The sequence below is a fragment of the Podarcis cretensis genome (assembly GCF_951804945.1).
Source record: "Podarcis cretensis genome assembly, chromosome: 16".
Classification (NCBI taxonomy): domain Eukaryota; kingdom Metazoa; phylum Chordata; class Lepidosauria; order Squamata; family Lacertidae; genus Podarcis; species Podarcis cretensis.
The window spans coordinates 36,923,682-36,946,085 of record NC_137186.1 but is presented as its reverse complement, the minus strand read 5'-3'; the positions used below and the strand labels follow the sequence as shown (position 1 = coordinate 36,946,085).

The 22,404-nt window shown below is 45.6% G+C and overlaps 1 protein-coding gene across 15 annotated transcripts in view; it reads right to left on the bottom strand.

Moving 5' to 3' along the window:
* The window catches only part of RIMBP2 (RIMS binding protein 2), a 187,907-nt gene that overhangs the window by 45,751 nt on the left and 119,752 nt on the right, over positions 1-22,404 (bottom strand). For 9 of the 15 annotated variants that reach the window (XM_079956387.1, XM_079956382.1, XM_079956383.1 and 6 more), the window contains 5 exons: positions 22,316-22,336; positions 17,816-18,020; positions 7,445-7,596; positions 3,100-3,176; positions 965-1,074 (listed from right to left, as the gene is read on the bottom strand). In XM_079956387.1, coding sequence (XP_079812513.1) covers positions 965-1,074; positions 3,100-3,176; positions 7,445-7,596; positions 17,816-18,020; positions 22,316-22,336 — 565 coding nt within the window. The remainder of the gene's footprint in view (positions 1-964; positions 1,075-3,099; positions 3,177-7,444; positions 7,597-17,815; positions 18,021-22,315; positions 22,337-22,404) is intronic. The other 6 variants (XM_079956376.1, XM_079956378.1, XM_079956389.1 and 3 more) reach the window with 1 other exon arrangement.

The following is a 22,404-nucleotide window of genomic DNA, read 5'->3' as shown; positions in this document are numbered from 1 at the left end:
AGCCTCAAGTTCAAGTACTTTAGTACGGTCGTAGACCAGCATAAGCAAAACATCTAAATAAATAGCATAACATTATGAATCTAATAATTATTACATAAATAGGAGCAAGAACCAAATATAGATTTAAACATATACATAGAATACTTAATTAAGCATAGATAATGGGTGAGTAAAAATTTATAAGAAAAATTAAAAGATTGGTTAACACAGCTATATGGGGTGGGCTTCAGAAATGTGGATCTAACAATATGGGCCTTCAGTTTAGGACTGAATTGTAGCATAGACCATTCTTCATCGAAAATCTATCATGGCAGCACAAAATCTGGCGAATGAATATGTGACTTCTGGGCTCTCGTCATGTAGTAATAAAGAGATGTTGTGTTGTTCTGAATGCCCAGGAAACGTATATAAGGTGGGTTGGATAAACCTAGTTCGAATGTCTATGTAATACTGGCGATGAAGAAGGGCACGCTCCGTTGTTTCCCGCTGCTACCGGGCTTTACAAGGGCATCAATGAGACTAAGGAGGAGTCATGGGCTGGTTGTAGGTAAGAAGGCAGGCAAGTGGGGGCTGGATAAGGGCAGACAGAGGTCAGTGGGGCCAAGGCCCCTTTGCCCTAAGAAATTAGCCACCACTGCCACCATCTGATAAAAGCCTTCACCCCCACCATTCAATTAGAATTAGAATTTGTATGAGGGGAGAACAAGGGCACCCTCACTGACCCCACTCTCTCTGCCACATCCCACTCGTTCAGTTCCATAACTCCCCATGCATTGGTGGGCTGATGTCTCCAGCAGTGAGGGTGCTCTACTTATAGAGCCACCCTAGATGGTTCAGAATGCTGGATAATCGCAAGGGGAGCAAGTGGAACCCAGAATGCTCTCCTAAACCCGAATTTGTTGATGGTTAAAGAGAGGCAAAAACAAAAGCAAAATAAATAACTAAACTGCCAATCTCAACAAACCTTCATAGAAGCCATCTTCGTCCATGTCTCCGTACACATAGAGGTATTTTCCTGCTGTGAGGGGCAGCTCTGCTTCGGGGTTTTCATTTGGTCCATCAAATGGGTTGTAACTGGAGGGAAGCACAATTACCTTTTCTCGCCATCGCTCATGTAATTAACCAGTCAGTGTTGAGAATCTCAGGGTAGGGCAAAGAGCTCCTGCAACCTCCTGCTACATAGGAAGCCACCCTGAACTGTGTAAGACGATGGCTCCATCTAACTCAGTACTGTCTGGAAATGGCTCTCCAAGGTTTCAAGCAGGGCTCTCTCTTAGCCCTACCTGGAGTTGCCGGAGATGGAACCAGCAACCTTCTGCACGCAGGGCAGCTACTCTACCAGTGAGCTATGGCCAACTTCCACTTGCTCCCAACTTCACACAAAGCCAAATCCTGACTCTTCCCCACACAGCTAGCAAGTCCGGCCCTTGGTGAGCCAGTTGGGTTTACAGCACCCAAACCCTTTCACAGCACCATTTCTCTTAAGGAGGGATGGCAGGCTGATTCATTCCTGAGCCCTTGCCTCTCTCTGGCTGGTTTCCCCCATCTGCTTTTGCATATTCCCCCAAGAGTCTTAGGCTACCCACTATTACCCAATTCACACCTCCCACATCTCCAAAGCGGAGATACAGCAGCGAGATGTCCTACTGCAACACTGGAAAGCTTCATCATATTCTGGGATGCCTCTGTGATTCAGCCCCTCCTTGGTCAGCCCTCATGTAGGCACACAGTCATGTGCAGGCCAGTTTAAGCACAGCTGTCAGCAGGGTAGTGTTGGGCAAGTAACATGCCAGTTTCAGGCATCAAGGCCATGACAGGTCCTGAGCCTGGGACCCTTGGGAGGGTCAGACAAGGATGTCAGGGTTTGCAACCAGTGGAGGGGACTGCAGAAAGAGCAATCAGCCATGCACCAACCCCAGAACACAAAGTAGGCCAAGGGGCAAGACGCGACCTCTGTTTCTTGCAGAAGTCTGTTTCTTAAGTCTAAGCAGCGTATGAACTCAGTTTGCAATGGACCCACCTTGTCTCAGTCAGCCTTTCCCAGTGCCTTTCATTGAGCCTTGCCTTATCCACCTCCTTGGACATTATTTCTGCTGGCCCAGTAGTTTTTCAGCATCTATGCTAACAACAAATGTTCAGGAGCCCTGACAATTGGGAACATGACTGCCTTACTTCCCACGCATGCAGGATATTAAAAAAAACCCACTGGTGTCACAATTGTATACAGTAGTATCTCGGGTTAAGAACTTAATTTGTTCTGGAGGTCCGTTCTTAACCTGAAACTGTTCTTAACCTGAGGTACCACTTTAGCTAATGGGGCCTCCCGCTGCCACAGCGCCGTTGCCACACAATTTCTGTTCTCATCCTGAAGCAAAGTTCTTAACCCGAGGTACTATTTCTGGGTTAGCAGAGTCTGTAACCTGAAGCATCTGTAACCTCAAGCGTATGTAACCCGAGATAGCACCGTAGTTCGAGGGAAATCCCAAGATGTGAAAGGCAACTTATTTCAGCAGCAGGACTCTGAGTGGGCAAGAGAAAGTGCTGCTTTCATTTCTGCCTGTGGCCCCTGAAAGTGGCCAGTCAGCAGGTAAAATGGCCAGCTCACCTCTCATTCTCCCCAGTGCCTGAAATGCAGGAAACATCTTTCAGGCAGACCAAAAAATTTACCATTTCCTGGTGATTTGTGGCAGGGCTCAAACTTTGAGGTTAATAAGACCACTTAAAGGAGAGGATAAAAGAGAGAATATTGGCATAGAACGGTGTGGGACATTGCATCATTAGAAAAACTGAGATGCAGCTGAGTACTTAGAGGCCAATGCAAAAGTTGTTTCCATTTGTCACTTATGCTACTGTCTAAGAGCATGGCTGGCTCCCACCAGCAGCTTTTAAAGGGATGCTGTCAAAATGAATAATTTTTGTGTTTTCCACCCCCGTTGATGTGTCTTCTTTATAGCGGACCCCCTATACTCTCTTATGGATGCCACATGTTGTATTTTGCATTGACTGCTAATAAATCAGTTTTTTTTTAAGAAGCATTTCAAATTTTGAAAAATAAAAAATACAGTTCACATACAGGCCTGCTTGGTGGCTTGACATTACCTATATCGAGCGATGCAAAGATGGACTTTTCCAGAGTATCTCTGCTTTGAGGTATTAGAATTTCGTTCATTATCCATCTACAATAAGAAGTAATAAATGTGATTAGTCTTCTGGGGTCAGGGTTATATCTTAATCTCCTAATGTACAAATGACCACAATATATACTGTATACAGTGGTGCCCCACAAGACGAATGCCTCGCAAGACGAAAAACTCGCTAGACGAAAGAGTTTTCCGTCTTTTGAGGTGCTTCGCAAGACGAATTTCCCTATGGGCTTGCTTCGCAAGACGAAACGTCTTGCGAGTTCTTGCGAGTTTTTCCCCTTCCCCCCTCCTTTTCTAAGCCGCTAAGCTGCTAATAGCCACTAAGCCGCTAAGCTGCTAAGCCGCTAAACCGCTAATAGCGCTAATCCGCTAATCCGCTAATAGCCGTGCTTCACAAGACGAAAAAACCGCAAGACGAAGAGACTCGCGGAACGGATTAATTTCGTCTTGCGAGGCACCACTGTATATATTATTATTTCTTCCCAGATAGAGTCTGACAAGCATTCTATTTATTTAGGAAAGTGCATTAATATCAAGCAACAGGAATTTAACAAAATGCGTAATATGGAAGTGCTAAGAAGTCGTATTGGGTGTAGCACTCAACACCGTGTGAAAGACATTCAATAAAAACAAAGCACCACTTAAGACTCTCTCTCTCTCTCTCTCTCTCTCTCTCTCTCTCTCTCTGTGTGTGTGTGTGTGTGTGTGTGTGTGTGTGAAATGAATATTGAAAACAGGCATTCAATGTCTGGCAAAATTGCAGAACCCAAGGGCAGATATATTGCAGTTGAAGTGCTTACATTATACCAAGTCAGACCATTGGCCAATCTATCTCACTATTTCCTATGATGACCAGCAACTAGTTTTTCCAGATGTTCACTTTGTGTAAGGAGTGGGCAATTCCACATTCAGAAATCTTTCTTTCAGTAATCAGGATTCACACATCACAGGAACCTGTCTTAGGCTGCATCAGACCATTGGTTCATTCAGTTCAGTGCAGTGCTTTCTACACTGACTACCAACAGTCCTCCAGGATTTCAGACACAGAGTCTCTCTCAGCACTACCTAGAGTGCTTGGGGAAACCCAGCCAGATGGGCAGGGTATGAATAATAATAATAATAATAATAATAATAATAATAATAATAAAAATACTAAAGATGCTGGAGATTGAAGCTGGTACATTCTGCATGCAATACTGGTGCTCTACCACTGAGCTATAGCCCTTTCCCTGTAGGATTCAATGGGTTGGGTTTTTCCCAGGGCTCTCCAATAGCCGATTCCCAGTCAGTTTTGGCAGTGACTCACAAAGGTTGCAAGAATAATCCTCTTTTAGACCCTGCTACCTGAGATCCCACCCCCAATTTCCAACATCTCCCAGGGAGGGCTGAGAACGTCTCCTGTCTGGAACCATGGAGAGGTACTGCCAGTCAGGATAGACAACATTGAGATGGACCAATGGGTCTGACTCAGTATAATATGTCACTGAAGGTCTTTGGGAGCAAAGATGGAGTCCTCTCCATGCAAAGAACGAGATCAACAGGAAGCTGCTGTACCACGTCAGACTTTTTGTCCACCTTCCCCAGTATCGTCTTCTCTCATTGGCTGTGGACTCGGGCAAAGGAAGGTCTTGCGCCACCTGCTACCTGATCTTTCGTACTGCAGATGCAACAGGCTGAACCCATGTGGAGGTACGCATGGGCTCGCTTTCTAGATGTGCCCTCAAACTTACAACAAAGTTCCTGCACCATCATGAAGCCACTGTGGACAGCAAAACAGCCTGCATGAATAACTCTACCTATCTGATTCCTGGGGGGCTATGTGCTCCTGGCCACCCACTCTCAACCCACCCACCTCCTCACAGAAAAACGCAAACAACCCAAAAAGGTTTTGCCCATCACTTTCTTCCCACTCATGCCCTGGTAGCCCGTGGAGAAAATAACACAGCCCTTCTCTCCACTCTGTTGGTACGCAATAGAACTCATAACCAAGCCCATAATAATTGCTTTGGGAGATTGCTTCCCCCTCCTTGTTATCAATCACCAAGACGGTAAATGGATGGTGTCTTTGTGGAATGGCCGAGGCCGGCTTGCAATTTCTGAAAATTGCCCATGTCAAGAACCTCTTTGTTGGCTTGACTTTTCAAAGCCTGAGTTCTCCTGAAGCATTTTCAACATAATATAGCTCTCTGCCTTTCTCGGGGATACTGCACCGCTGAACGTATCCCGAGCCAAAATCCCCACGTGGGGTACACACACACCCTGTAATTACCAATACAAAAGGCAAACAATGAGCAATTCATGTCTGAAAAAAGGGCAAGCGAAGTAAAGCATAACAGGAAAGCCAACCTGGGTCTCTGTGCCAGCGTCCTATTTTCAGAGTGGTGGGAGTGAGATAGAGCGATAGCTGCTTAAAATACACACAGACACATTCCCCCCCTGGCTTTCAGCGTATTCTGATCCAACCTGTTTTGCAACGCACAAACAGTACAATCCTATTCCTTTCTGCTCAGAAGAAAGTCCTACACAGCTCAATGAGATTTACGAGGTAAGTGTGTATAGAAGGTATACACACTTAGAAGGGCTTGTGTTTGACACCTTTTGCATTTGAATCAAAATGCAAACTCTGCTGGGATTGGCTCCACTTGGGAGTGGAGCTGATCCGTGATGTAAGCGGGGTGCGTGTTGTTAATTCAAGTATCAAGTACCATACAAAGTAAAGTGAAAGATGAATGCATATGTGCATAAACACATACAAGAGCATTTCTTTTAAAATGTTGGGATGGGGAGAAAAAAAGAAAAACACCCCCATAAGCATGTCCTGACATTTCAATATAATTTTCTTATATCTTATTCAGAGTGTATTTTCCCTCTAGCACCACTGCTGACATCATTATTTAAAAAACCAACAGAGCTGTGTACCCTCTTCTTGGCTGTCTCCATTGAAGCAAGGCTCCCTCTACATTATATATGTCTGGTTATCCAGCAATTAAAACAGGAAGAGGTCTAGAATCATTACAGGAGTAACCGCTCACGTAACACCGGAGTGTTCAGACATAGCAACAGACCAAAGTTTTGTGTTTCTTGAGTGAGCAATGAGAATCAGTGTTCCCGCCCCCCACCCACCCACCATGACCAAACTCCCCCTTGAGCCATGCCTGAGGTGAACCATTGTTTGCCATTTCACCAGAAGCAGCAAATAATGGATTCTGCTTGCCCTGGAAACCGGGGTTTGATCCTAGGTTGTGAGCCTAGTTTGCAGGGCAAGTGCAAAACCATAGTTCACTGGGTTGGACAAAATGGGGAATTTTGGCTCATCTCAAAAGGACTGGAGGGACATAAGAGGATAAGGGAGCAGGGGTGTGAGGAAAGGAAGAAGTTTGCCATTTCCAAGGTTCCTCAATTTTTGTTCCAATACTAATACTAATACTAATACTAATACTAATACTAATAATAATAATAATTTATTTACACCCCACTCATCTGGCTGGGTCTCCCCAGCCACTCTAGATGGCTTCCAACAAAATTTTAAAAATATAATAAAACATTCTGACTTTTGTTTGTACTCAACGTGCAAACTTGACCATTTTCCTTGGGATTGGTGCACACAATCATGTTACCTACATCACGTATAGGGAACCTTTGGCCCTCCAGATGTTGCTAAACTTCCCTTAGCCCCAGCAAGCATGACCAAAGGCAGAATACAGAGATTCTGAAGGACCTGATAATTTGTTTATGTATGCCGCAACTGCAGCCAGAATGGTATTTGCCCAGCGGTGGAAAGAGGATGCTGTACCAACCAAGGAAGAGTGGCTGATTAAACTGACGGATTATGCCGAAATGGCAGAATTAACAGGTGCAGAAAGAAATCAAGAGGGAGGAAAATGATTAAAGAGTGGGGAGCACTTGTAGAATATCTGAAAAATTAGGGGATGCAAGTAAGTGCATTGGTAGGGTTAACTTAAATCAAGCAATTAAAATTATTATCAAGACAAATTCTAGAATAACTAAAAAATGGGGTACAGTGGGAAATGAAGTGTTAAAAATTCAAATAAGAAATCACCAAAGGGGGAAAGTTTAATATGCATTTGTATGCATTTGGAAGTATGCGATTGTAAGGTGTGTATCTGTAAATTTTTGAAAACGGAATGTGTGTGTGTGTGTGTGTGTGTGTGTGTATTAAGAAACCTCTGGAGAGCCAGAGGTTCCTTAACCCTCATCTATATCATCAGCCCTTCTTAACAAAAAACTAGTCCCAACAGTTGAAGAAGAGACAGGTTTGTCCAAAGCCATTTTCAACTTACGTCTGATTCAAACCTGCATCTTGGGCTGCCAGATCGTGACCGGGACAGGAAAGTTGGCTTGATGGACAATTGCTCTGGTTTGTCACTGGATAGTTGTAGGGGTCGTATGAACTCTGAGATCACACAGTGGCCTCCTGAGGAGCTTTCATGACCTGTGTGAAAAAGAGAAAGGAAGTAACATCTCAAGAAACTGGCAGGTATAGTGGCAATCTTGCAGCAACACACAAATTGTTGTTGTTGTTGTTGTTGTTGTTGTTGTTAGGGATGGCAGTTCCATCACCTTATGTTCCAGCCCCCTTAGCTACTGATTTTAGATTACAGGGGTGGGCAGGGACTTAGGATGATGCTGCATGAACATCAAATCACATCTTTTGGACAGTTCCCATTACACAACCAGTGATGGGAGACAACTTCCCTTCCTTCCTAAGCATTTTCATACACTAACATTGGCAACAGGATGTCCGTGGGCTCCAAAGAGGACCAGCTGTACCCCTAGAACCAACCCAGAGTCCAGAAAGGCGTATCAAGAGAGTGGTAGCTTGAACATATGAAGATTAGTGATGAGTGAACTCCTCTCAGCTTGACTTAGAAATCAATCACCAATTATGAGTATATTTTTTTTTAAGAGAGAGCTTTGGAGGGAACTAACTTTTCCCCAAAAGATATCAATTAGCTCATCATGTTGGCTACATGGTTTTGAGTTGGTTTCAAATCCCATCTGCCTTCCCCAAATCCTGTAGACCAGTTGCTTCCCACATGGAGCTCAAGGAACATCCCAAATGGGGATTCTTAAGGCTGCAATGTGCTGTTTCTGGCCTTCTGAACAAGATAGGGGAGCTGTCCAACAGCGATGGTGCTGAATGTCGAACAAGAGAGCAGCTGTTTAGGATGATTTGAGGAGGAAGGCCGATTGCAAAGGCCAATTCTCCTTGTTACTGTCCTATGGCATGGGTAGGCAAACTAAGGCCCGGGGGCCAGATCCGGCCCAATCATCTTCTAAATCCGGCCCCTAGACGGTCCGGGAATCAGCGTGTTTTTACATGAGTAGAATGTGCCCTTTTATTTAAAATGCATCTCTGGGTTATTTGTGGGGCATACGAATTCATTCATCCCCCCCCCAATATAGTCCGGCCCCCCACAAGGCCTGAGAGACAGTGGACCGACGCTCCGCTGTAAAAGTTTGCTGACCCCTGTGTGGCAATGAATCCGCCAGATACGTGCATGCCAACAAATCATGGAGCCCTGCTGTCTTTGCTAAGAGTCCATGCATTCCTCACATGAATTATAAGCCTTTGTGTTCACTTACATCTACTGACATCACCACACCACCAGTGTGGCACCCTTCAACTGTTGCAGGACACCCCCTTTCATCAACCCTCCAACAGGAAGAGTCCAAATAACACCTGGAGAGTCAACCACATTGACTACCCTTGGATGACCTTATGTTATTACATTCACCGTGTGATCTCTAATTGGCTGGGAATGTGTGGAGAAGGAGAAAGAGAAGAAATGGCTCTAAAGGGGTAACAAAGACAGTCACAAACAAAATGGGGGGGGGTATGTTTGGGATTGTTGTTTTGAGGGTATTTCCAAAAGGCACAACTTTCATACCAAGAGCTGCCTAAACAGCATTTGGCACAGACCTTATTACTATTTTCATCTTCTCCCAGAAATTAATAGTCTATGTCTCTATGACATAGCTGCAGTCTACTCGCAGTATCTGCATGGTGCTAAGATAGATTTGAGTGTCTCTGAAACACAGCCATTTTGTTTTATAGCTGCCCTGAGAAATCGCTTCTACCGTAGGCAAAATGGAGGGCACTCCACGGGGCTAAAGAGTTCAGACCGCAGGGAGCCCTCCAGAACCAGATGTCATCTCTGCATAGAGTCGCACAGAGGCTGATGGCTCAAACTTCAGCGGGCAAGAAGGAAGCGGGGGTGGGGGGGCGGAGAGATAACTTGCAGTGGGTTGGTGTATCTGTCTTATTTTAACTTGCTCACATTTTGGACCATTTCACACATTGTGTGGCAGGGAAAGCTTAGTGCTGAAGTGCACAAGTAATTGCCAGGACCTAGATAGTGAACTCTGGCAAATTAACTGCTTATCACATGAAAAGAATGGCTATAATAAGCCTCTCCATTCAAATTTAGGAGAGTGCAATTAAAGTGGATCAAAGTTCTCTGTCACAAATCTACACCATGCATTTAAAGCACATGGCTTCCCCTAAACAATCCTGGGAGTGCTAGTGTGCCAGGAACTGTGTCCTTTGATGGCTAAATTACAGTTCCCAGGATTCCCTGGGAGATGCCTAGTGTTTTAAATGTGTGTTGAATGTGATTTAAATGTATGGTGTAGGTGTGAACCCAACAAATCCACTTTTGCTGTTAGGAAAGTGATGGGGAAATGCATAAAGAAGGTATTGGATATAAGACTGATTCATGGAAATGCATAACCACTTCACAATCAAATCAGGATGCTCATTCTGGCATAACTGCCTTGCAAACAAATCAGAAAGAATGCTCAATAAAAAGCAGGCACCGTCTAATTCCCATGGAAGCTTTATGCAAGAAAATCAGGATGAATGAACAATAAATGGGTCTTTTGCAGGCACCCGGAGATCTTTAAAGCATGGCCAAACAGTGGGGGAAGGGGTAATGTAAGAATGAGACACAAACATGTGTATCTCACAGGTATACTCAGGAAAGCCAGGATTAGCTCTCTATATATTTGGACACTAAACCTGGTACTTTCTGGCTGGAAAGGGCTATACCACAAGAAGGACTCTTCAAATTGGTCCTAAGTTTGCAGTTTGCAGCAACACATTGCATGATGGCATCACCACCTCCAGGCAACTGTTTTACAGCAAAGGGCATGACAGGAAGCATTGTATTGTCTATCTGCAATTAGTAGGGCTATGAAGCCCCACTACATGTAGTCTGGGCTAGGGAAGAAATGGCAGGTGTAAGGGGCTCTTGCAAGCACACCAGAGAGCAGAAAAAAGCAGGCTACAGCAAACTCATTTTGTGAACTGATTTCGAGTCAGAGACCTGGATGAGTCAGATAGAAATTTTCACCCTGAACCATATGCACAGATCCAGGCTTTGAAAAGTAGACTGTAGACTATTTTAATTAAAAGGAAGGGGGAGGGAGGCAGAGAGGTTCGGAGAGGATATTTGAGGATGTCAGCACCGTCCTAAATTGGCCGCTGTGGCTTTGCTACAGCTGCTGCTGCTACTGCTGATATAATTAGGCTCCATTTGCTATTTTCTGCTTCCATATTTGCAGCTCCCAGGGAACAACAGTGTAGAGCAGAGGCAAACAGAGTACGGCACGTCCCTCCCTCCCCCCCCTCAAAAAAAGAACCCTGCTTCTTCAAAACGGCCATTTTGCAGACACAACATGCTGCAGCATTTATAGATTTTGTCAAGGACCTAATTCCGTACCGGATGGGGTACGACCACCTTGTCAAAAAGCCCTATGGAGTCCCAACTCTTTGGTTAAAGAAGCAAATGCACTTTCCCCCTCCTGCTTGTACACAAATATTGGTGCACCCTTTCCAAATTCACATTTGTGGGTGCTTGGCCCAGAGGTGCTCTCAAGGCAGGCTTCCAGGGCCCTATTCACAAGAACCTGGTTAGCTACATTTTGAATTACCGTATTTTTTGCACCATAAGACTCACTTTTTGCACCACAACACTCATGCCTACGGGTGGCATGCCTACGGATTTTCCTCCTCTAAAAACTACGTGCGTGTTATGGTCGGGTGCGTGTTATAGAGCGAAAAATACGGTAAGTAAAAGAAGGCACATTGCTATCTTAAAGAGGGAGTGGAGTAAGACAAATAAGTCTAGAGTCTGACATTACTCAGAACTGCAATACCTCAAGGACCATCTCTCTCCATAGAACCGAGCCAGTCCCTGCGATCATTGTCTCAGGCTGTTATTCATGTGTCTCCTCCATGAGATGACTGGAGGGTTATTGGTTTGTTTTTGTTTTTATTATGTACAGTGGTACCTTGGGTTACAAACACTTCAGGTTACAGACTCCGCTAACCTGGACATAGTACCTCAGGTTAAGAACTTTACCTCAGGATGAGCAGGCAGCAGCGGGAGGCCCTATTAGCTAAAGTGGTACCTCAGGTTAAGAATGGTTTCAGGTTAAGAACAGACTTCTAGAACGAATTAAGTTTGTAACCAGAGGTACCACTGTATTTTGTGTTTTTTATGTTGTGAACCGCCCTGAGATCTACAGATGAAGAGTGGTATACAAATGTAATAAATAATAATAATTACTTAAAGCATACCATTGATTCAATTTCTGCAAGGGATCTGCAGGAAATCTGCTAGTCAGCCTAAGTTCCCCAGATTCTGTTCTGAACCCCAGAAAGCATCTTGAAGCACATAAACAGCTGGCTTTCAGAGGCTGACACCATGACTCATCCTCTGCAATTGGCTTTAATTATTCTGAAGCACTGTAAACTATGAGCACCATTCCTTCCCAGATGAAATCATCTCAGTCGCCTGAGCATATTCATCTAGACCAGGGCTGAAGAACCTTCATGACCCCTGGGGAACACATCATTCCCTTGTGGGCAACCTTCTGAGGCCCATATGCTGCTGGTGATGGGCAGAGAGCCCAAAGCAAAAGTGAGTGGAGCAAAGACATTTGTGTTGGCATACAACCAAGGAAACGGGGGCAATTGGAAGGCCCCCAGCTAGCTCCAGCCCACTGGCCAGTGTGCAGTGTGCAGGTCAATCTTCAGTCCTTGTTGCAGCATCTGCAACCAACAGCTTCAGAAGCTGGGGCACACAGAGATAATGCGCAAACAGAAGTGGAAGGAGAGGTTGTGTAAGCATATTTACAAGCAGTTTATTCAGCATACATCTGGACAAAAGGAAAACCCTTCGTGTCCAAAGCAAGAACACTAAAAGCGAAAGCTATACACAAATGGAAGTTCCCAGCAAGCTGTGCTGCAATGTAAACAGGCATGCCTCTCCCTTAAGGTGGAACGGAATATTCTAACAATTTGTACACCAACCATTTTGTTTACACTCACACATGTCTGTCCATCCAGGCGAGCAAGAGGCATTGTCAGAATTCAAGGGCACATTCCAGTGAGGTGAAAACAAGGAGGGTATGAAGTATGGGTGGTGGGGTGTGTGGGTTGGGGAGATGGGGTGCTCAATGGCAAATTCAGCCTTGTATGGAATGACCCTAAGAACACAAGGCTCTCCTGGTCCAACTAGTCCTGCCCCCTGCTCTTATGTTGAGCATCCCAATGCTTCTGGTAAACTTGGAAGCAGGACGTGAGTGCAACAGTGCCCTCCTCGGTTGTAATTCCCTGAAACTGGTATTCAGCTACCTCCTAAACAAGGCCCAGGCATGGCCCCACGGAAAGCAAAAGTATTCACTAACAGAAAACATGCAGTGTGGCAGACTCCTCAATTTAAAGGTCTCAGGGCACAAATTAGCCAGCAGCACTTAAAGAACATTTGCACAAAGTAATTCATACTGCTATTGATTGATCAATTATGGACTATTCTGAACGCCCAGGAGAGCGCATTAAACTGTCCTTGATATCTGATGAACAGAATATCTTACTGATTGGCTGTGCCAAGAAGATTGCTATCTTTTTACCCAGAACGGATTCCCAATTGGCTGCAACTGGAAGACTTGTGTGACTTTTCAAAGTGGATTTGGCTTGTACAATTTAATGCAACCTGACAAAGCTTTTTGTTTTTACATTTCCCACGTCCCAGCTCTGAACCCAAAGTGTGTACACATGGCAACAGTCCATAATTCAGCTTTTCAGGTTCTGGAAGTTTGAAAAGATTGCTCCAACACCCAGGAATGTCGAAGAATTCTGATGAAAATACAGAGAGAAGCAGTAATTGCTGGTGTTTGCTCATTTGTCCCATGTCCACAATAGAAATCAGCCCAGCAAATGGATGTATGCTTTAATCTTTTTGTGGCGTATTGCTGATTTTTTTGTTTTGAAATGTTTTCTTCTGATCATTTTATTCTATGCTAACTGCACTTACTTTTTCTATGCTAACTGCACTTACTTACTTTACAAAATGGTACTTGCTGTTTTCATTTTCAGTCTACAAATGATACGCAATCATAATGGTTATTTTCCCACTTAAACTGTGCATATTTTGCATCGAAATGAACAGCCTTTGCATTAAAATAAATAGTGTGGAAATAATTATGTCAATAATTACATTAAATTCATTAGCTGCACAAATAATTAGGTAGATTCCATTAAACGGCAGACAGCGACTAACATAGTATTTGGCTGAAACTGAACTGCCATGAAGCAGAAACACTGCTGACTCTGGATAAGACAGATTGGAAGGAAAATCATCCTTGCAAACACCAGCCCCAGCACCCCACCACATTCACCATCTGAGGCAGATGCTTCACTCTGTTTAATGTCAGAGCCGGTCCAGGTGATGGATGAGAGAAGAATGCTATGGAAGTTGGGTCCTTAGTTGCAAGGATCCAACATTTGCTCAGTGCAGGAATCCCCCAACTACAGCATCCCTGACAGAGTTTCTTTCAACCTCCACTTAGATACCTCCAGCAAGGCATTGTGTTTGGTCATCCCGGTAAATTCTATTTGAAGAGCAGGGTAAAAATCTATTAAATCCGAAATGATGGTTGCTCAGATGTCTGCATATGATCAGGAATATCTGCTGGGCATTGGGTATGGCCCAGTAAGGTTTCCTTGTATACACAGAAGCAGGAATGTTTCCCACAAGCAGATTTTGGATTAAACTAGGTTGAGTATAACAAAGTGCACCAAATCAGCTCAAAGATATCTGAAAGCAGTTCCCATAGTTGCCAGGTGACCTAAACATGAATGAAGTTCGTTTCAAGGTAGGACTCTGAACCATAGCTGTCAACTTTCAGATTTGAAAATAAGCGATCAGCAGCCTCACCTATCCCGGGGACAGTCTACGGGATATCTAACAATCTGGGATAGCAACAGGAAGCAGCGGGAAACAGCACTGGAATAAGGGAATTTCCCGTAAAAAAAGGGAAGGTTGACAGCTATGCTCTGAACGAGCTCATTCTCACGTGTGTGTGTTTTTAACTGTTTATAGACTCTTTGGGCCTTTAAAATTCACAATCATTGAGGGGAAATAAATCAAACTATTCACATTGCATTGTGTGTGTGTGTGTGTTTTGATGCTTTCCACTGCGGCAGTTTGTAGTGTTCTGAATGCTTAATTTCACCCCTGCCTCAACTCACAGAGGATGAACTTGAATTGAAACGTGCACAGAACAAAATCATTTTGTAAAAGGGTGAGTGTTAGTTGGAATTAGTTACTTTTCAGACAAATTGAATTTGGACTAGTTCCTTTTTAAAACGAGCCTTTCCAGGCTCTGCCCACGACTTCATATAAGGGTCAAGCCAGATACATGCATGTTTATTTAAACTCACCCAGAAATCCAATATCAGATGTCTGCTAGCTTTAAGGAAAATAATAGGGAAACCTCCTCAACAACACACAGCTTTGTAGTTGAACTGGAAGCGTTTGTTCAATAATAAGCACATGCACATGTGACATCTGAATTGGCCCAACTTGCCAGCACCAAGCCTCATCAGAGGGCAAGGGCCTGTGGAGACAGAACTACGTGTGCAAATTGGCACACTGGAATGGTTCCAAGTGTCCTCGGGTAACCCTCCAGCCAGCGATGCAGCTGTGACCTTTGGAAATTATTGATGCACTTAAAAGCAAGCTAAGGAGACGAGGCTCTGCTAGTTAGCAGTAGCTACTATTGGCAAGACAGAAAAGCCTCAGCAAAAGCCCCACCACCACCCCAGATGATCCAAACAAAAGCTTTTAGGCAGAGGAAGGGGGTGCGGAGGTGCGGTCTGCCCCGGGTGTCATCACTGAGGGGGTGACAAAATGACAAAAATATGAGATTCCTTTTTTTAAAAAAAAAAAAATGGGCTCATGAAACTTTTTAGTTCAGTCAACAAACGTAACGAAATGTGGCTGGCACTGGGAGAGACATGGGGGCTTGGGCTCCTGTGGGCTCCACGCTGCCTGAAATGGCAGCGTGGGACATGCGCCTGCCCTCCACCTCCCCCTCTGCCGCCGCCCTACAGCTGAGGGGGTGGCGGCGGAGAGGCTCCATGCAGCGCCCCCCCCCATGGGTGGCTTCCCCTGCCCCCGGCTGCAGGACACGCGCACCCGAGCGGCTAGCTACACCGCTGCTTTTAGGTGATGGTTTAGGAAATGTACAACTTAAGGAACACTACAATCAGCAAGGCAAGAGAAAGTAGAAGTGGGAACAGAGGGAATGATGACCCTGCAATGTTCCTCTTCAATTTCTAGATTATTGTCTAGAGTGCGTGCAGGAGCCAGGCCCTGTGACCAATAGGACTTTGCAGGACTGGGGCCTTCCTAAGTTTGTTCTGAAGAGGCAAGGTGCGGCCCCACAGGTGAGGCTGATTGGTAACTCACAGCACCTGGTGGGATATAAGGTCAGCATTTTCCCTTCGGCTCTTTGCCACAGCAACACGCTCCCTGCCTTGCTGCATTTGACTCCTTGACTCTTGATCCTCGGACCCTTGACTTCATGACTCCTTGCTTCCTGGCCCTTGGCTTCTTGACTCCTGGCTCTCTGACCCTTAGACTTCCTGGCTCCTGGCTTCTGGACTCCCGTTCCTGCTCCCACCCCGGTCCCGACGTCCTCAGCCGGGACTTTGATCACCTGTAGACCAGACCGTGACAATTATAATACTTCCTCTGGTCTCTAAAAATGCAAAGGGAATAGACAACTGCAAATTTTACACTGGGTTGGAGGGCCTTTTCCACCTTAAGGGCCACAATCCCCCTCCCTGGGGAAAACATGGCAAGGGACATGCACCACTGGTGGGTGGAACAATGAATGCTAATTTTTACCTCTGTGCTACTTTGTACACACATTCGCACACCCCTTTCTACCTGTCCTCCATCCAGTCAAGCAAGGCATGATCAGAGCTCAAGGGCACAGCCCAGCCTCTTACCATTCACACAAACAACTGTTTCCCTTGATGTCTGAAGTGGTACATTTCAAAGAACACATGACTATTCTCAAGAAGGAAAACTGATTCACTCAACTTCATTGAGCGTCTCTTGGCTGCTACGGATGCAATGACATGATCTGGCGTTATGTGAATGGACAGTAGGGTTCTGGGTCTGACTTTACAGATAACATTTCTCTGTCGGAAGGGCGATCAGAGAATAGTTCTCCGTCAGAAGGAACCCTCTATTTAAAGAGAAAGAGCCTTAAGGGAAAGAGCAGGAGAATGGAGGTTGCCCATCAACTACGCATAAGCACCCAGACAGCAGAATGAGGAGACAGAGATCACCTGGTCACAGTCTTCCCTCTCTATGGTATGATATTTAAATTACAACATTTGCATAATTTGCAACTTTATAATTTGCATAATAAAAAACAGATGCACACATTTTATGCAAGCCTGCTTTCTCTTTTGTCCTCTTATGTGGGGAATGCATTTACATTTGGGGGGCGATGCTTCTATGTGGTCACCCTAACGAAAAACAAGGCACCCTGGGCTCATCCTGTCCCTACTTCATGACCCTCTTCCCCTTGCACACAGCAATCTTTCCCCACCCATCACTTGCCATTTTGTCTGGAACAGAAAGCTATGATTGGTGTTTGCCTTGAAAAACAGGATTGCAGAATGGGGTCAGATTCTAGCTTCCAGTCCTGGTCCACTCAACAGGGGGTTGAGAGAGGGAGAGGGAGATCTAAAAGCTGAATTCCATCAACTTCATCATGCTGCCTGGTGTAAGGGAAGGAGGGAGGGAGCAGCTCTGGTCTGTTTGTTCATGACGTATAGCCTTCCTCAGTCTGATGTCCATTGGATGCTGTTGGCCTACGGCTCCCATTGTCACTGACCATTCACCCTGCTGCTGGTGCTGCTGGGAGTCGAAGGACTCCAGACTGGGGAAATGCCAAACTATGGTTTGGCATTATATATGAACCACTCGTCGATATTCCGAAACACATGATGGCATTGATTTGCTCTAGCTTCCGGTACTACAGTGGTACTTCGGATTAAGTACTTAATTCATTCCGGAAGTCCGTTCTTAACCTGAAACTGTTCTTAACCTGAAGCACCACTTTAGCTAATGGGGCCTCCTGCTGCCGCCGTGCAGCCGAAGCCCGATTTCTGTTCTCATCCCGAAGCAAAGTTCTTAACCTGAAGCACTATTTCTGGGTTAGCGGAGTCTGTAACCTGAAGCCTCTGTAACCTGAAGCGTATGTAACCCAAGGTATCACTGTATTCCAGAAATGGGCAGATCTTTCTAGACATTCTACGGACCAAAGCACTCAGCTCTTACCTTTGCCTAAGGATGTGGCAATTCCGTTCATGAACTGGGACAGGGATTTGCTAGGTGAGCCAGGGATATCCGTGGATGCCAACGAGTTACTCGTCAGGAGATCAATCTTCCCAGCTTGCTGCCGAAACCTTTCCAGTTCCTTGGAGAGGAGGTTAAATTGCTCGCCTTGTGTCCGACATTTCTCCTCTAGCTCACGGACCTTAGCCTGGGCAAAGGGAGAACACCAAAACTGAGATCACGGCACGTGGGGTCACAACATTAGGAGATAACATGTTGTGGCTTTTCCCTTGGGGTGGGCAGGGTGCTGGCATATTCACATGGGCATCAGGAATCAAGGAGCTGGTGTGACCCCCATTTAACTCCCCCCCCCCTATTCTTATGGCCGTTAGATGAGCCATCATGGGGTGCATAGGATGGTATAGGATTGTACCCTTAATGGATAAAAGAATGAATTCTGATGGGCTGTGGAATCTGAATCTACACATTGGTGCAGAGTATTTGGGTGTTTTGTTTTGGCACACGCAGCCCTGGTTATGAGGAACTGCCTTTAGAAGAAAGGAGGGAAAGGGCCCATTTGGCCTAGCACTCTCTTCCCTCAAGAGACCAGGGTATCACAACCCTGTGAACTTAGGCCAGGCATAGCAAACTCGGCCCTCCAGGTGTTTTGAGACTACAATTTCCACCATCCCTGACCACGGGTCCTGTTAGCTAGGGATGATGGGAGTTGTAGTCCCAAAACATCTGGAGGGCCAAATTTGCCTATGCCTGACTTAGGCACTTAAGTTCCAGGAAGCGAACTGGGGTTCCATAAAAGCAAAGGATATGCTAAGCTGTTGTTAGGCTACAGCCCTTGCCAGCAAAGCTGTTTGCTGGATGCCAGATCCACCATGAAGAGGCAATCTGGTCACACCATTAAGCACCTAGATTGCTGCTCACCATGCCCCTGTGCACAGAAAGAGAAGGGTGAACTTATAAACTGTGGTTTGGGCATGTGGTGAAGCAACCAGGTGACCGTTCCACTGTGAAATCAATGCTTAATGGGATTTACTCTCACAACTTCATGCAGATTAGAGTTCTCTGTGTTTGCTAGCCATGGCTGCAAAGGCTGCAATCCTAACTCCACTTACCTGGGAGTAAGCCCCATTGAATTCAACTGGATTTACTTCTGAGTAGACTTTGTCAAGATTGAGCTGTAAGCATGGTCCTTTTATAAGATTACTGGTTTGCTGGGGGTTGGATTAAATGACCCTCAGGTTCATTCCATCTCTACAATTCTATGATTCTATGCTCAGGAAGAGGACATCCAGGGGTTGAGGTCAGATAAGAGGAGGATTATATCCCCATTATGCCTCACTTTCAAGGGTGTCTGGCTGTCGAGTACCTGATTAAGATGGGTCTTTTGATGTGATACTATGAGGCCTTTATTACAGTCACCACTTGCCAGTCACCCGCCACACCATGTCCCAAAACAACGCTATGAATTGGCCCTAACAGAACATATTCAAGAGTCCACACTCCAGAAAATGCTCAGTAGCCCCTTTTTTTAAACAAACAATGAATGAATAACTTCCAGATGTTGCTGAATTGCTTTGTTCAATAATTCCAGCTGGAACAGGAAGCAGCATGAACTTCAAGCGAAAAAGCTTTGGTGGTGCCATTTTTCTTTACCGAACCCACAAAAGCAAAGCTTTGGAATAGATCTCTTAGTCGAACCCAGAACACCAAGGTTTGAACTCAGCTCCCTTGTGTGGGATCTCAGCTGTTTCTCCTCCTCCTCTGGGTCACTGCAGCCTGCTTTACTTGCCCCTGGGTCCAATCTATGCAGCCACCCAGAGAGGGAATGGCAAGTGAAGGAAGTTGCTTCCCTGTCATCACTCTATGAATGGCCAGAGAGGGCAGATGAACAAGCAGCAACTGCAAAGAGGAAAAGGAGCACCAGAAACAGGAGATCCGGGGTTTGACAGCAGCCCCCTGCAGGAGTGTAGGGACCGCAGCAGAAACTGCCTTCCCAGGTTGATGGACCCCATCTGCCCCTCACTTCCCTTCTGCCTTCTTCACCATTGGACTCACTCTTGGTCTTGTCTGCTCCATCTGCCAGACCCTGTCTTCATATGCAGGGGAAGTCCCTAACTCATTGAGGGTTTGACACCCACTGGCTACCCTCACCTGGTTTACCCAGCCAGTCAAAACTGTGGCTGCTGTCACATGCTGACAGCTTCTAGCAGCCACAAGTGAGGGTCTAGTGCAGGGTGATGACCAAAGGTGGCAAACTACCCCAGAAGGCGCATGACAGGGGAAGCATCACTTCCCTAACATCCCCCACATGGTGCACACCCCAAAAAACTGATCTTTCCACAAGATCAGCCTTTCTTTCCACTTTGATTCATTTTGCCTGAGGTGTGTTGAGGCAGGGCAAGCGTTGAATGAGGGGAAGAGTTTCCCATGGATGGGCTTCCCCTTTGGAAATCTAGGGCAGACATTAAAACCTGGAACAAAACATCCATTTTAGGATAGTCACAGTTGATGCAGAAGCAGAAGCAGGCAAAACAGCTGCGAGAGGAGCAACTTCCTGGGTGGAATTTCTGAATTGAGATTCACTCCAACATTGGATTCAATGGACTGTGGAGGCTGTTATGCCAAAATTTATTCCCTCTCCCTGACAAAGTAGCTCAGGACTGTCTCCTTTGAGGGTTGGTGGCCCTCCAGGGTGTCTGATAAGAGGTCTTTCCATCTCACCGACTACATGAGATCATTTTTAAAAATTAGAGATGCCAGGGATTGAACCTGGAATGGTTTTCCCTACAAAGCATGGGCTCTGCCACTGAGCTGTGGCCCTGCTCCTAAGTCAGGGGTGGGGAACCTGTGGCCTTCCAGATGTTAATGAACTTCCACCATCCCCTGACTGTTGGTCATTTTGGATGGGAGTTGGAATCCCACAACATCTGGAGGGCCACAGGTCCCCCATCTCTGCTCTATGGGAAGCCAAAGCTCCTTCCCTAGATCCGGAATGGAGAACCTGAGGCCTCCAAGTTACAGCTCGACATCATCAGCCTCAGCTGGCATGGCCAAATATCAGGGAAGGTGGAAGGTGGAGCCTGGTAGCATCTGCATCTCAAGTTCCACATCCCTAACTTCATCCTTTGGAGTATACAAAGATCTTTGCATGTATTATCTCAGTAATACTTATGTCAATCTTGTAAGGTAAATCATTAATATTATTTCCATGTTTTCTTCTGGATATAATTTTTTCCTCACTGCAGGTGACCTCCCTCCCTATCTAAGAGAATGGGCTGGAGACCAAGTCAGACTCTCTGTTCACAGTATTGTCTGCTCTGACTGACAGCAGTTCTCTAGGGACTCAGGTAACGAGGGAGGCAATGTGCCCTACTTTACAGAGAATGGTTCTCCATCTGAGAGGCAGTCAAAGAACGGTACTCTGGTTTGTAGGTGCCCTCTCTCTGAAGAGCTGTTCTGCCCAAGTCCTGTTTAAAGAGAAAGAATGCAGAACAGAAGGGGCTTGGAGTTGCCCAACAGTAGTGAGTTCCTGGACAGCAGACTAAGGCTGCATGCATGCCACACATTTAAGGCACATTCTTTGCCTCAAAGAATTCTGGGTACTGTAGTTTGTTGAGGGTTGCCGGGAACTGTAACTGTGATCTAAAGGTAGTGCGTGTGCAGCCTAAGAAGGCACATAGGGCACCAGATCACAGCCCATTCCAAGTTAAAATGTACTATATCATTTTAAAATTTGCATCTGTATTTATCTAAATCACCATATGCACATTTTATGCAAACCTGCATCCTCTTCTGTAGTGATGTGTAGGTGGGCCACCCTGGCAGTGTTTGACTCACTATCTGGACCCAGTTAAAACGACACCTTTCTTGTTGTTATCAACTGAAACAATGAGATAACCATGTCTTCTTATTTGGGGCTTGTCTAGACTTCTGCTTGTCCCAGGCCTTGAAAGCAGTTTGTTCCTCCATTTCTCTCCGAAAAATCTGCTCTTTAGCGATAAATCAGAACAAACAGCAATCTGCTGAAAACCCAATTGCCGTTTGTTCCGATTCAGTGCTAAAGATTGGGTTTCCCGGGGGGGGGGGGGGAACAGAGGGGCGGATAAGCCCTTTGTCAACCAACCAGCTGGCCACATAATCTGAATTCAGACAAATCCATACGCAACACCTGGAAGTTACTACTTTGCACGAAACTTTTGAATCATTTTTACTGGGCAAGCACTCAGAATCAAAATGCAGGCTTGAGAGTATGAGAGTAATAAAGCATTCTCTGTGCCAAGTTCACCAGGTAATACCACTGGCTTTGATTCACCTGGCTCCCCCAGTGGTATCTGGATCAGTAACTAAACATGCTTTTGGAACAAGGGCTCTATTGCGTGGGCATTTCATGCAAAGGGGTGGGTGGGCAGCGGGCACTCATTTGGCTTTGGTGTGGAGTTGAGGGGGAGGGGGCAAAGAAGAGGTTTTATTTTCTGACCGAAATACCTGCATGCTGTCCAAGGTGTTCTGGATGAAGAGCAAAGCAATATACACAGAAACAAAAACAAAAAGACACAGGGAAGGGGAGGGGAAAG